The sequence below is a fragment of the Sebastes umbrosus genome, unplaced genomic scaffold (genome assembly GCF_015220745.1).
Source record: "Sebastes umbrosus isolate fSebUmb1 unplaced genomic scaffold, fSebUmb1.pri scaffold_143_arrow_ctg1, whole genome shotgun sequence".
Classification (NCBI taxonomy): domain Eukaryota; kingdom Metazoa; phylum Chordata; class Actinopteri; order Perciformes; family Sebastidae; genus Sebastes; species Sebastes umbrosus.
In genome coordinates, this window is record NW_023618466.1 from 17,630 (window position 1) to 29,869 (window position 12,240).

The window sequence follows — 12,240 nt, forward strand, 5'->3', positions numbered from 1 at the left end:
GCAACTGGCCCGCTCCGAACGCCCACGTCCTCCCAACAACGCCCTCCCAATAACGCCCTCCCAACAACGCCCTCCCAATAACGCCGCTAGCAGCACTGCTGGGTGCCGAGCAACTGGCCCGCTCCGAACGCCCGCTCCGAACGGCCACGTCCTCCCAACAACGCCGCTAGCAGCACTGCTGGGTGCCGAGCAACTGGCCCGCTCCGAACGCCCGCTCCGAACGGCCACGTCCTCCCAACAACGCCCTCCCAATAACGCCGCTAGCGGCACTGCTGGAGGCCGAGCAACTGGCTGGATAAAATCATAAAGGAATAATAATAATCATCAATAATAATAATTTAGCCATGATAATAAAGACTTCTTCATATTTCCTCCCTTGTTGCCACTTGTTCTACGGTTAGGGTTAGGTGACTTCCTGTTTGGGTTAGGTGACTTCCTGTTTGGGTTAAGTGACTTCCTGTTAGGGTTAGGTGACTTCCTGTTTGGGTTAAGTGACTTCCTGTTAGGGTTAGGTGACTTCCTGTTTGGGTTAAGTGACTTCCTGTTTGGGTTAAGTGACTTCCTGTTAGGGTTAGGTGACTTCCTGTTTGGGTTAAGTGACTTCCTGTTAGGGTTAGGTGACTTCCTGTTAGGGTTAGATGACTTCCTGTTAGGGTTAGGTGACTTCCTGTTAGGGTTAGGTGACTTCCTGTTAGGGTTAGGTGACTTCCTGTTAGGATTAGGTGACTTCCTGTTAGGGTTAGGTGACTTCCTGTTAGGATTAGGTGACTTCCTGTTAGGGTTAGGTGACTTCCTGTTAGGGTTAGGTGACTTCCTGTTTGGGTTAAGTGACTTCCTGTTAGGATTAAGTGACTTCCTGTTTGGGTTAAGTGACTTCCTGTTTCTCCCTCCCATAAACAAACAGCAGCAGACAGACTTACCGTACACTTCCCGTATCGGCTGTACTTGCGTCCTCTCTCGGAGACGGTGTAGAGGTAAATAAAGTTATCATGAGATCCAACCGCCAACAGACCGCCATCTACTGACGCACAGAGGAGCATTCTGGGTAATGTAGTTCACTTCTCTCATAACATCGTCATAAAAACGTGACTTCACCCACCGACAGAGAAACGCATCACTGACAGCTGCTCGTTGCCGTCGGTGTGGATCGCCACCAAGTCCGTGGTCTCCGCATCCAGAACGTACCACCTGAGACAAGAGAGACCAGTTAGACCACCTGAGACAAGAGAGACCACTTAGACCATCATGAGAAAGGTGGACCAGTTAGACCACCATGAGACAGGTGGACCAGTTAGACCACCATGAGACAGAGAGACCAGTTAGACCACCATGAGACAGGTGGACCAGTTAGACCACCATGAGACAGGTGGACCAATTAGACCATCACGAGACAGAGAGACCAGTTAGACCACCATGAGACAGGTGGACCAGTTAGACCATCACGAGACAGAGAGACCAATTAGACCATCACGAGACAGAGAGACCAGTTAGACCACCATGAGACAGGTGGACCAGTTAGACCATCACAAGACAGAGAGACCAGTTAGACAACCATGAGACAGAGAGACCAGTTAGACCACCATGAGACAGGTGGACCAGTTAGACCACCATGAGACAGGTGGACCAATTAGACCATCACGAGACAGAGAGACCAGTTAGACCATCACGAGACAGAGAGACCAGTTTGAGTGGGGTACTGACTTTCCTGAGTGGGTTCCTATGGCAACCACGGCTCCGCTGGGATGGAAGTCTGCACAGTGTCCGTGTTCCTGAGGGAGAGACAGAGCTGTCAATCATCTGTAAACAAGCAATCAACCAATCAGCTGAAAGAGTGACCCGCCCCCTCTGACCTCCAGCGTGCGGCTCCATTGGAGACTGTGATCCACGGAGCTCCAGACACAGACCAGCCGGTCCTGAGCGCACGTCAGAAACATCCCTCTGGACGGGTGGGACGCCAAACCCCAGAGCTCATCTGTGTGACCCTGAACACACCACAACATTACTGAGACCCTGAACACACCACAACATTACTGAGACCCTGAACACATCACATTACTGGTGACGTCATGATGATGTCATGATGATGTCATGATGATGTCATGTGGTTTTACCTGGACCTCCACCAGGAAGCCGTCGTTGAAAGTTCCTCTCAGGATGAAATTACGAGACGTCCCGACCAGAAACTCGTCCCCCTTCCCCTCAGAAACCGCTCTGATGGTTCCGTACTGATCCGGGACCTGGAGACACACACAGTCAGGTGACCTCTGATCTTTGTCTTCTTATCAAGTTTAAATTCTCAGCTTCGTATCACTGTGTGTGTGTGGTGTGTATCAGAGTGTGTGTATATTGCTGGAGGTGTGCATTACCTCGATGTCGCGGTCAGATCTCAGCTCGTGGTCCCACAGGATGATTTTTCGGTCTTTACCTCCTCCGGTCAGCAGAGTGCCGCTCCTCATTTCACACACACAGAACACACTTCCCTCATGACCTTTGACCTGCCGACTGATCTGAAAGGCTGCGCGCGCACACACACACACACACACACACACACACACACACACACACACACACACACACACACACACACACACACACACACACACACACACACACACACACACACACACACACACACACACACACACACACACACACACAGGTGAGTCTGGGCTGTCCTCTGATGGAAGAATCAGTCAGTGTGTCTGAAGTTTTCTGCAGCAGCCAGCAGATCACACACACTTCCTGTTTCTTCAGGTTTCTTTGACTTCCTTCTTTAACTTTCATAAACACCAATTATCACAGGTCACATCCCACGCTGAGCTCCTAGTAAATATCACAGGTCACATCCCACGCTGAGCTCCTAGTAAATATCACAGGTCACATCCCACGCTGAGCTCCTAGTAATTATCACAGGTCACATCCCACGCTGAGCTATTAGTAAATATCACAGGTCACATCCCACGCTGAGCTCCTAGTAAATATCACAGGTCACATCCCACGCTGAGCTATTAGTAAATATCACAGGTCACATCCCACGCTGAGCTCCTAGTAAATATCACAGGTCACATCCCACGCTGAGTTCCTAGTAATTATCACAGGTCACATCCCACGCTGAGCTCCTAGTAAATATCACAGGTCACATCCCACGCTGAGCTATTAGTAAATATCACAGGTCACATCCCACGCTGAGCTCCTAGTAATTATCACAGGTCACATCCCACGCTGAGCTATTAGTAAATATCACAGGTCACATCCCACGCTGAGCTCCTAGTAAATATCACAGGTCACATCCCACGCTGAGCTCCTAGTAATTATCACAGGTCACATCCCACGCTGAGCTCCTAGTAAATATCACAGGTCACATCCCACGCTGAGCTCCTAGTAAATATCACAGGTCACATCCCACACTGAGCTCCTAGTAAATATCACAGGTCACATCCCACGCTGAGCTCCTAGTAAATATCACAGGTCACATCCCACGCTGAGCTCCTAGTAAATATCACAGGTCACATCCCACGCTGAGCTCCTAGTAAATATCACAGGTCACATCCCACGCTGAGCTACTAGTAAATATCACAGGTCACATCCCACGCTGAGCTATTAGTAAATATCACAGGTCACATCCCACGCTGAGCTCCTAGTAAATATCACAGGTCACATCCCACGCTGAGCTATTAGTAAATATCACAGGTCACATCCCACGCTGAGCTACTAGTAAATATCACAGGTCACATCCCACGCTGAGCTCCTAGTAATTATCACAGGTCACATCCCACGCTGAGCTCCTAGTAAATATCACAGGTCACATCCCACGCTGAGCTCCTAGTAAATATCACAGGTCACATCCCACGCTGAGCTACTAGTAAATATCACAGGTCACATCCCACGCTGAGCTCCTAGTAATTATCACAGGTCACATCCCACGCTGAGCTCCTAGTAAATATCACAGGTCACAACCCACGCTGAGCTCCTAGTAAATATCACAGGTCACATCCCACGCTGAGCTCCTAGTAAATATCACAGGTCACATCCCACGCTGAGCCACTAGTAAATATCACAGGTCACAACCCACGCTGAGCTCCTAGTAAATATCACAGGTCACAACCCACGCTGAGCCACTAGTAAATATCACAGGTCACAACCCACGCTGAGCTACTAGTAAATATCACAGGTCACAACCCACGCTGAGCTACTAGTAAATATCACAGGTCACATCCCACGCTGAGCTATTAGTAAATATCACAGGTCACATCCCACGCTGAGCTACTAGTAAATATCACAGGTCACATCCCACGCTGAGCTACTAGTAAATATCACAGGTCACATCCCACGCTGAGCTCCTAGTAAATATCACAGGTCACATCCCACGCTGAGCTACTAGCAAATATCACAGGTCACATCCCACGCTGAGCTATTAGTAAATATCACAGGTCACATCCCACGCTGAGGTACTAGTAAATATCACAGGTCACATCCCACGCTGAGCTACTAGTAAATATCACAGGTCACATCCCACGCTGAGCTAGTGGTAAATATCACAGGTCACATCCCACCCTGAGGTTGTAGTATAGGCTGTAGTATAGTAGTATAGGTTGTAGTATAGACTGTAATATAGGTTGTAGTATAGGCTGTAGTATAGTAGTATAGGCTGTAGTATAGTAGTATAGGTTGTAGTATAGGCTGTAGTATAGGCTGTAGTATAGGCTGTAGTATAGTAGTATAGGCTGTAGTATAGGCTGTAGTATAGGTTGTAGTATAGGCTGTAGTATAGTAGTATAGGCTGTAGTATAGTAGTATAGGCTGTAGTATAGGCTGTAGTATAGTAGTATAGGCTGTAGTATAGGTTGTAGTATAGGCTGTAGTATAGTAGTATAGGTTGTAGTATAGGTTGTAGTATAGGCTGTAGTATAGTAGTATAGGCTGTAGTATAGGTTGTAGTATAGGCTGTAGTATAGGCTGTAGTATAGGTTGTAGTATAGGCTGTAGTATAGGCTGTAGTATAGGTTGTAGTATAGGCTGTAGTATAGGCTGTAGTATAGTAGTATAGGCTGTAGTATAGGCTGTAGTATAGTAGTATAGGCTGTAGTATAGGTTGTAGTATAGGCTGTAGTATAGGCTGTAGTATAGTAGTATAGGCTGTAGTATAGGTTGTAGTATAGGTTGTAGTATAGGCTGTAGTATAGGCTGTAGTATAGTAGTATAGGCTGTAGTATAGTAGTATAGGCTGTAGTATAGTAGTATAGGCTGTAGTATAGGCTGTAGTATAGGTTGTAGTATAGGCTGTAGTATAGGCTGTAGTATAGTAGTATAGGCTGTAGTATAGTAGTATAGGCTGTAGTATAGTAGTATAGGCTGTAGTATAGGTCATAATTGACGTGATGATTGACAGCTGTGACTGTCTCAAAGAACTAGAACTCTGTCTCGTTTATTACCAACACAGATCAACAGTCCAGACCCCCTACTCACCTCTGGTCCCCTTCCCGGTGGGGGTCTCAGCAGAGCTTCTGGTCCAGACCAGCAGTACTCCTCCAGAGTCTCCGGTCAGGATGTCTCCGGTACTCAGGAAGGCCAGACACTGAACGAACTTCGGCTTCTCGTATTTCTGAGAACACAACAGGAAACAGGGGTCAGAGTTAGACCAGGACTACAGACCGGGACTGCAAAGTTAAACCAGGACTACAGACCGGGACTACAGAGTTTGACCAGGACTACAGACCGGGACTATAGAGTTAGACCAGGACTACAGACCGGGACTGCAAAGTTAAACCAGGACTACAGACCGGGACTATAGAGTTAGACCAGGACTACAGACCGGGACTATAGAGTTAGACCAGGACTACAGACCGGGACTGCAAAGTTAAACCAGGACTACAGACCGGGACTATAGAGTTAGACCAGGACTACAGACCGGGACTATAGAGTTAGACCAGGACTACAGACCGGGACTGCAAAGTTAAACCAGGACTACAGACCGGGACTATAGAGTTAGACCAGGACTACAGACCGGGACTACATTTCGTATTAATTAGTTCTCCTTTAGAAAATGAAATATCAGAGAACATGCTGACAAAACCGTTTTTGTTTCTTTAAGAGAAACTTAAAAAATCACTAAAATGTAAACATTTCTAAGAAGAGTGAAACCTGAATGTATTTCCTGTGTGTCCACACGGACTTCCTGTTTCCTGTTGAATTTGAAGGAAAACCAAATAAAGTGTGATCCAGCTGCTGAGGTTTCTTTTATCTATGTTTTATATTTCATTAAAATAAAACAACATGTTGCCATGGGAACAGAGAAAACATACGTATGTTGATCGACGTTAATGTCAATCAAAAATAAAAATGTGTCCTCACCCCAAAGATTCCCTGTTTACGAGCCAGCGAGTTCCCAGACCAGGTCCAGAAGAAGATGTGGGACTTTCCACAGGTGACGATGGTGTTAGGGTCTGTAGGGTGGAACTCCACCGCCAGGACCACCTCGTTAGTGCTCTGAAACAAACCAGTTACAACCAGTTAGAGACCAGTTCCACTCAGTCAGCAACCATTTACAGACCAGTCACACCAGTTAGAGACCAGTCAGGGACCAGTTTACATCAGTTTAAACCAGCTAGAGACCAGTCAGGGACCAGTTTACACCAGTTTAAACCAGCTAGAGACCAGTTTACACCAGTTTAAACCAGCTAGAGACCAGTCAGGGAGCAGTTTAAACCAGCTAGAGACCAGTCAGGGACCAGTTAACACCAGTTTAAACCAGCTAGAGACCAGTCAGGGATCAGTTAACACCAGTTTAAACCAGCTAGAGACCAGTCAAGGACCAGTTAACACCAGTTTAAACCAGCTAGAGACCAGTCATGGACCAGTTTACACCAGTTTAAACCAGCTAGAGACCAGTCAGGGAGCAGTTAACACCAGTTTAAACCAGCTAGAGACCAGTCAGGGACCAGTTAACACCAGTTTAAACCAGCTAGAGACCAGTCAGGGACCAATAAGAACCAGAGCTGGCTGCATGTTTACTTCCATCTATAACCTGATAGTTTATATATAGAAACACTGACATGTTATATAGTGAGATGTTGTTACATTGGAGGACAATAAAAACTACTAATAATACAATATAATATAATATATCATCACATATTGTTTGGAGTGTTCACCTTGATCTCAGCGATCTTTGACTTCTTCTGCCAATCCCAAACGGTCAACATGTGATCGTTGCAGTCGTCAACAACACTCAGGTGCTGACCCGAGTCCTGATGGAGACACACAGAGACACACAGAGACATAGTGATGGACAGGACAACAAACATCCGAGCAGTGGGGTCTATTTGGACTACAGTTCCCATGATGCAGCTGGGTGATACTCACAGCTTTGGAGAAAGCCAGAGAGCCGACGCCTCGCTCGAATGTTCCCAAACCGACAACCTGCAGAGTGGACAGACTGACGCTGTCCCAAATCCGGACATGAGGCTGTAGAGCCTGAACACACAGAACGGTCAGGTTTTATTAGTCTTAGTCTAGTTCCTGTGTAGATATGAAATCATGTTGTCCTCACCCGTCCATCTTTGTCCACTCCTGCGATCTGTCCTGTAGCGATCCGGATCTTATCAGGGTGGATGGCCAGACTGACGGACAGACAGAGACATGATGTCACAGACCAGAGCAGCCAATAGGGGCGCAGCAGATGATTTATATGCTAGGAGTGTTTTCTCACCACTTGACGCAGTCGGTGTGTCCGAGGTAATGTCTCTGAGTCCGTTCTTCGTAGTTAAACAGAGCGACGACGGAAGCGACGAAGTAAACGATTTCTCCAGTTGGAAGGAGGTAAACATTCGCTCTGCAGTCTCTGCCGCGGTAACCATACCTGCAGGAAGTCAAGGAAGCACCTGGAAAACACCTGGAAATCTACTCACCATCCACTAAATCTACTAGAGATCTACAGAAGATTTACTGAAGGTTTACTAAAGATCTAATGAGGGTTAACTAGAGATCTACTAAAGATCTACTGAAGATCTACTGAAGGTTTACTAAAGATCTAATGAGGGTTAACTAGAGATCTACTAAAGATCTACTGAAGATCTACTGAAGGTTTACTAAAGATCTAATGAAGGTTAACTAGAGATCTACTAAAGATCTACTGAAGATTTACTAAAGATCTAATGAGGGTTAACTAGAGATCTACTAAAGATCTACTGAAGGTTTACTAAAGATCTAATGAAGGTTAACTAGAGATCTACTAAAGATCTACTGAAGGTTTACTAAAGATCTAATGAGGGTTAACTAGAGATCTACTAAAGATCTACTGAAGGTTTACTAAAGATCTAATGAGGGTTAACTAGAGATCTACTGATGATCTACTGAAGGTTTACTAAAGATCTAATGAGGGTTAACTAGAGATCTACTAAAGATCTACTGATGATCTACTGAAGGTTTACTAAAGATCTAATGAGGGTTAACTAGAGATCTACTAAAGATCTACTGATGATCTACTGAAGGTTTACTAAAGATCTAATGAGGGTTAACTAGAGATCTACTGAAGATCTACTGAAGGTTTACTAAAGATCTAATGAGGGTTAACTAGAGATCTACTAAAGATCTACTGATGATCTACTGAAGGTTTACTAAAGATCTAATGAGGGTTAACTAGAGATCTACTAAAGATCTACTGAAGGTTTACTAAAGATCTAATGAGGGTTAACTAGAGATCTACTAAAGATCTACTGAAGGTTTACTAAAGATCTAATGAGGGTTAACTAGAGATCTACTAAAGATCTACTGAAGGTTTACTAAAGATCTAATGAAGGTTAACTAGAGATCTACTAAAGATCTACTGAAGGTTTACTAAAGATCTAATGAGGGTTAACTAGAGATCTACTAAAGATCTACTGAAGATCTACTGAAGGTTTACTAAAGATCTAATGAGGGTTAACTAGAGATCTACTAAAGATCTACTGAAGATCTACTGAAGGTTTACTAAAGATCTAATGAGGGTTAACTAGAGATCTACTAAAGATCTACTGAAGGTTTACTAGAGATCTAATGAGGGTTAACTAGAGAAATACTAAAGATCTACTGAAGGTTTCCTAAAGATCTAATGAAGGTTAACAAGTGATCTACTAAAGATCTACTGAAGGTTTCCTAAAGATCTAATGAGGGTTAACTAGAGATCTACTAAAGATCTAATGAAGGTTTCCTAAAGATCTAATGAAGGTTAACTAGAGATCTACTAAAGATCTACTGAAGGTTTACTAAAGATCTAATGAGGGTTAACTAGAGATCTAATGAAGGTTTCCTAAAGATCTAATGAAGGTTAACTAGAGATCTACTAAAGATCTACTGAAGGTTTACTAAAGATCTAATGAGGGTTAACTAGAGATCTACTAAAGATCTACTGAAGATCTACTGAAGGTTTACTAAGGATCTAATGAGGGTTAACTAGTGATCTACTAAAGATCTACTGATGATCTACTGAAGGTTTACTAAAGATCTAATGAAGGTTAACTAGAGATCTACTAAAGATCTACTGAAGGTTTACTAAAGATCTAATGAGGGTTAACTAGTGATCTACTAAAGATCTACTGAAGGTTTACTAAAGATCTAATGAAGATTAACTAGAGATCTACTAAAGATCTACTGATGATCTACTGTAGATCTAGTAGAAATCTATTAAAGTTGTGTGCGTGTGTGTGTGTTTGTGTTTGTGTACAAGGATACACCCATTCCAGCTTCAGTCTTTCTGAAGGAAGTTCTGTCCGAACGTCTTCGTAGTTTTCTACGTCTGAAGGGATGAACATGGTGATTGGTCGACCGCGCATGAACATCTTGATGTGACTCCCCTCTGAAACACAACACACATCTTAATGTGAAGGACAGGTGAAGGACAGGTGAGGGACAGGTGAAGGACAGGTGAGGGACAGGTGAGGGACAGGTGAAGGACTGGTGAAGGACAGGTGAAGGACAGGTGAAGGGCAGGTGAGGGACAGGTGAAAGATGGGTGAAAGACAAGTGAAGGACAGGTGAGGGGCAGGTGAAGGACAAGTGAAGGACAGGTGAAGGACGGGTGAAGGACGGGTGAAGGACAGGTGAAGCAGGTGAAGGACAGTTGAAGGATAGGTGAAGGACAGGTGAGGGACAGGTGAGGGACAGGTGAAAGATGGGTGAAGGACAGGTGAAGGATAGGTGAAGGACAGGTGAGGGACAGGTGAAAGATGGGTGAAAGACAAGTGAAGGACAGGTGAGGGGCGGGTGAAGGACAGGTGAAGGATAGGGGAAGGACAGGTGAGGGACAGGTGAAAGATGGGTGAAAGACAAGTGAAGGACAGGTGAGGGGCAGGTGAAAGATGGGTGAAAGACAAGTGAAAGACAGGTGAAGGACGGGTGAAGGACAGGTGAAGGACAGGTGAAGGACAGGTGAAGGACGGGTGAAGGACAGGTGAAGCAGGTGAAGGACGGGTGAAGGACAGGTGAAGCAGGTGAAGGACAGGTGAGGGACAGGTGAAAGATGGGTGAAAGACAAGTGAAGGACAGGTGAGGGACAGGTGAAAGATGGGTGAAAGACAAGTGAAGGATAGGTGAGGGACGGGTGAAGGACAGGTGAGGGACAGGTGAAGCAGGTGAAGGACAGGTGAAGGACAGGTGAAAGATGGGTGAAGCAGGTGAAGGACAGGTGAAGGACAGGTGAGGGACAGGTGAAAGATGGGTGAAAGACAAGTGAAGGACAGGTGAGGGACAGGTGAAGGACAGGTGAGGGACAGGTGAAAGACAAGTGAAGGACAGGTGAGGGACAGGTGAAAGATGGGTGAAAGACAAGTGAAGGACAGGTGAGGGACGGGTGAGGGACAGGTGAAGGACAGGTGAGGGACAGGTGAGGGATGGGTGAAGCAGGTGAAGGACAGGTGAAGGACAGGTGAGGGACAGGTGAAAGATGGGTGAAAGACAAGTGAAGGACAGGTGAAAGATGGGTGAAAGACAAGTGAAGGACAGGTGAAGGACAGGTGAAGGACAGGTGAGGGACAGGTGAAGGACATGTGAAGGACAGGTGAAGGACAGGTGAAGGATAGGTGAAGGACAGGTGAGGGACAGGTGCGGGACAGGTGAGGGACAGGTGCGGGACAGGTGAAGGATGGGTAAAGGACAGGTGAAGGACAGGTGAAGGACAGGTGAGGGACAGGTGGAAGATGGGTGAAAGACAAGTGAAAGACAGGTGAAGGACGGGTGAAGGACAGGTGAAGGACGGGTGAAGGACAGGTGAAGCAGGTGAAGGACGGGTGAAGGACAGGTGAAGCAGGTGAAGGACAGGTGAGGGACAGGTGAAAGATGGGTGAAAGACAAGTGAAGGACAGGTGAGGGACAGGTGAAAGATGGGTGAAAGACAAGTGAAGGACAGGTGAGGGACGGATGAAGGACAGGTGAGGGACAGGTGAGGGATGGGTGAAGCAGGTGAAGGACAGGTGAAGGACAGGTGAAAGATGGGTGAAGCAGGTGAAGGACAGGTGAAGGACAGGTGAGGGACAGGTGAAAGATGGGTGAAAGACAAGTGAAGGACAGGTGAGGGACAGGTGAGGGACGGGTGAAGGACAGGTGAAGGACAGGTGAGGGACAGGTGAAAGACAAGTGAAGGACAGGTGAGGGACAGGTGAAAGACAAGTGAAGGACAGGTGAGGGACGGGTGAGGGACGGGTGAAAGATGGGTGAAAGACAAGTGAAGGACAGGTGAAAGATGGGTGAAAGACAAGTGAAGGACAGGTGAGGGATGGGTGAAGGACAGGTGAAGGACAGGTGAAGGACAGGTGAGGGACAGGTGAAGGATGGGTGAAGCAGGTGAAGGACAGGTGAAGGACAGGTGAGGGACAGGTGAAGCAGGTGACGTCACTAACATGCTATTTAGTAGTTAAAACAGTAGTTGAGATATTTTTATGTCAGAAACCTCAGAATGAAACCAACTATGGCGGCGTAAATATCCCACAATGCAATGCGACAGTAACGGCAACGCTCATAACGGACGTTATTTAACATCAATAACGCTTCAATTTAACTGTCAGGATCAGATTTCTCTTTGCTAGGCGTGATATATATTTAAAATGAATAAAGACGTTGTTTTGGTCAGATGGGGTTGGCACGGGTTACCATGGTTACCATGGTTACGCGTCTCGAACCGGCGAGGAGGCTCTCAGGAAGTGATGACATAAAATACAGCTCAGATATAAACTAGTATTTAGTCACACAGTCATACACTGAACAACAGAA

At 46.0% G+C, this 12,240-nt stretch overlaps 1 protein-coding gene across 8 annotated transcripts in view; it reads right to left on the reverse strand.

Annotated features, from left to right (window-relative positions):
* Nucleotides 1–12,240, reverse strand: part of LOC119484311 (echinoderm microtubule-associated protein-like 4) — a 41,597-nt gene that overhangs the window by 6,590 nt on the left and 22,767 nt on the right. For 3 of the 8 annotated variants that reach the window (XR_005205954.1, XM_037763051.1, XM_037763046.1), the window contains 13 exons: nt 9,709–9,850; nt 7,709–7,858; nt 7,550–7,619; nt 7,363–7,473; nt 7,152–7,247; nt 6,352–6,486; nt 5,467–5,602; nt 2,367–2,515; nt 2,112–2,237; nt 1,851–1,982; nt 1,702–1,769; nt 1,100–1,188; nt 921–1,021 (listed from right to left, as the gene is read on the reverse strand). Coding sequence is in view for 7 of the 8 variants with exons in the window: in XM_037763051.1 (XP_037618979.1) it covers nt 921–1,021; nt 1,100–1,188; nt 1,702–1,769; nt 1,851–1,982; nt 2,112–2,237; nt 2,367–2,515; nt 5,467–5,602; nt 6,352–6,486; nt 7,152–7,247; nt 7,363–7,473; nt 7,550–7,619; nt 7,709–7,858; nt 9,709–9,850 (1,505 nt within the window). In the remaining variant the exon portion in view is untranslated. The remainder of the gene's footprint in view (nt 1–920; nt 1,022–1,099; nt 1,189–1,701; nt 1,770–1,850; nt 1,983–2,111; nt 2,238–2,366; nt 2,516–5,466; nt 5,603–6,351; nt 6,487–7,151; nt 7,248–7,362; nt 7,474–7,549; nt 7,620–7,708; nt 7,859–9,708; nt 9,851–12,240) is intronic. The other 5 variants (XM_037763052.1, XM_037763049.1, XM_037763050.1 and 2 more) reach the window with 3 other exon arrangements.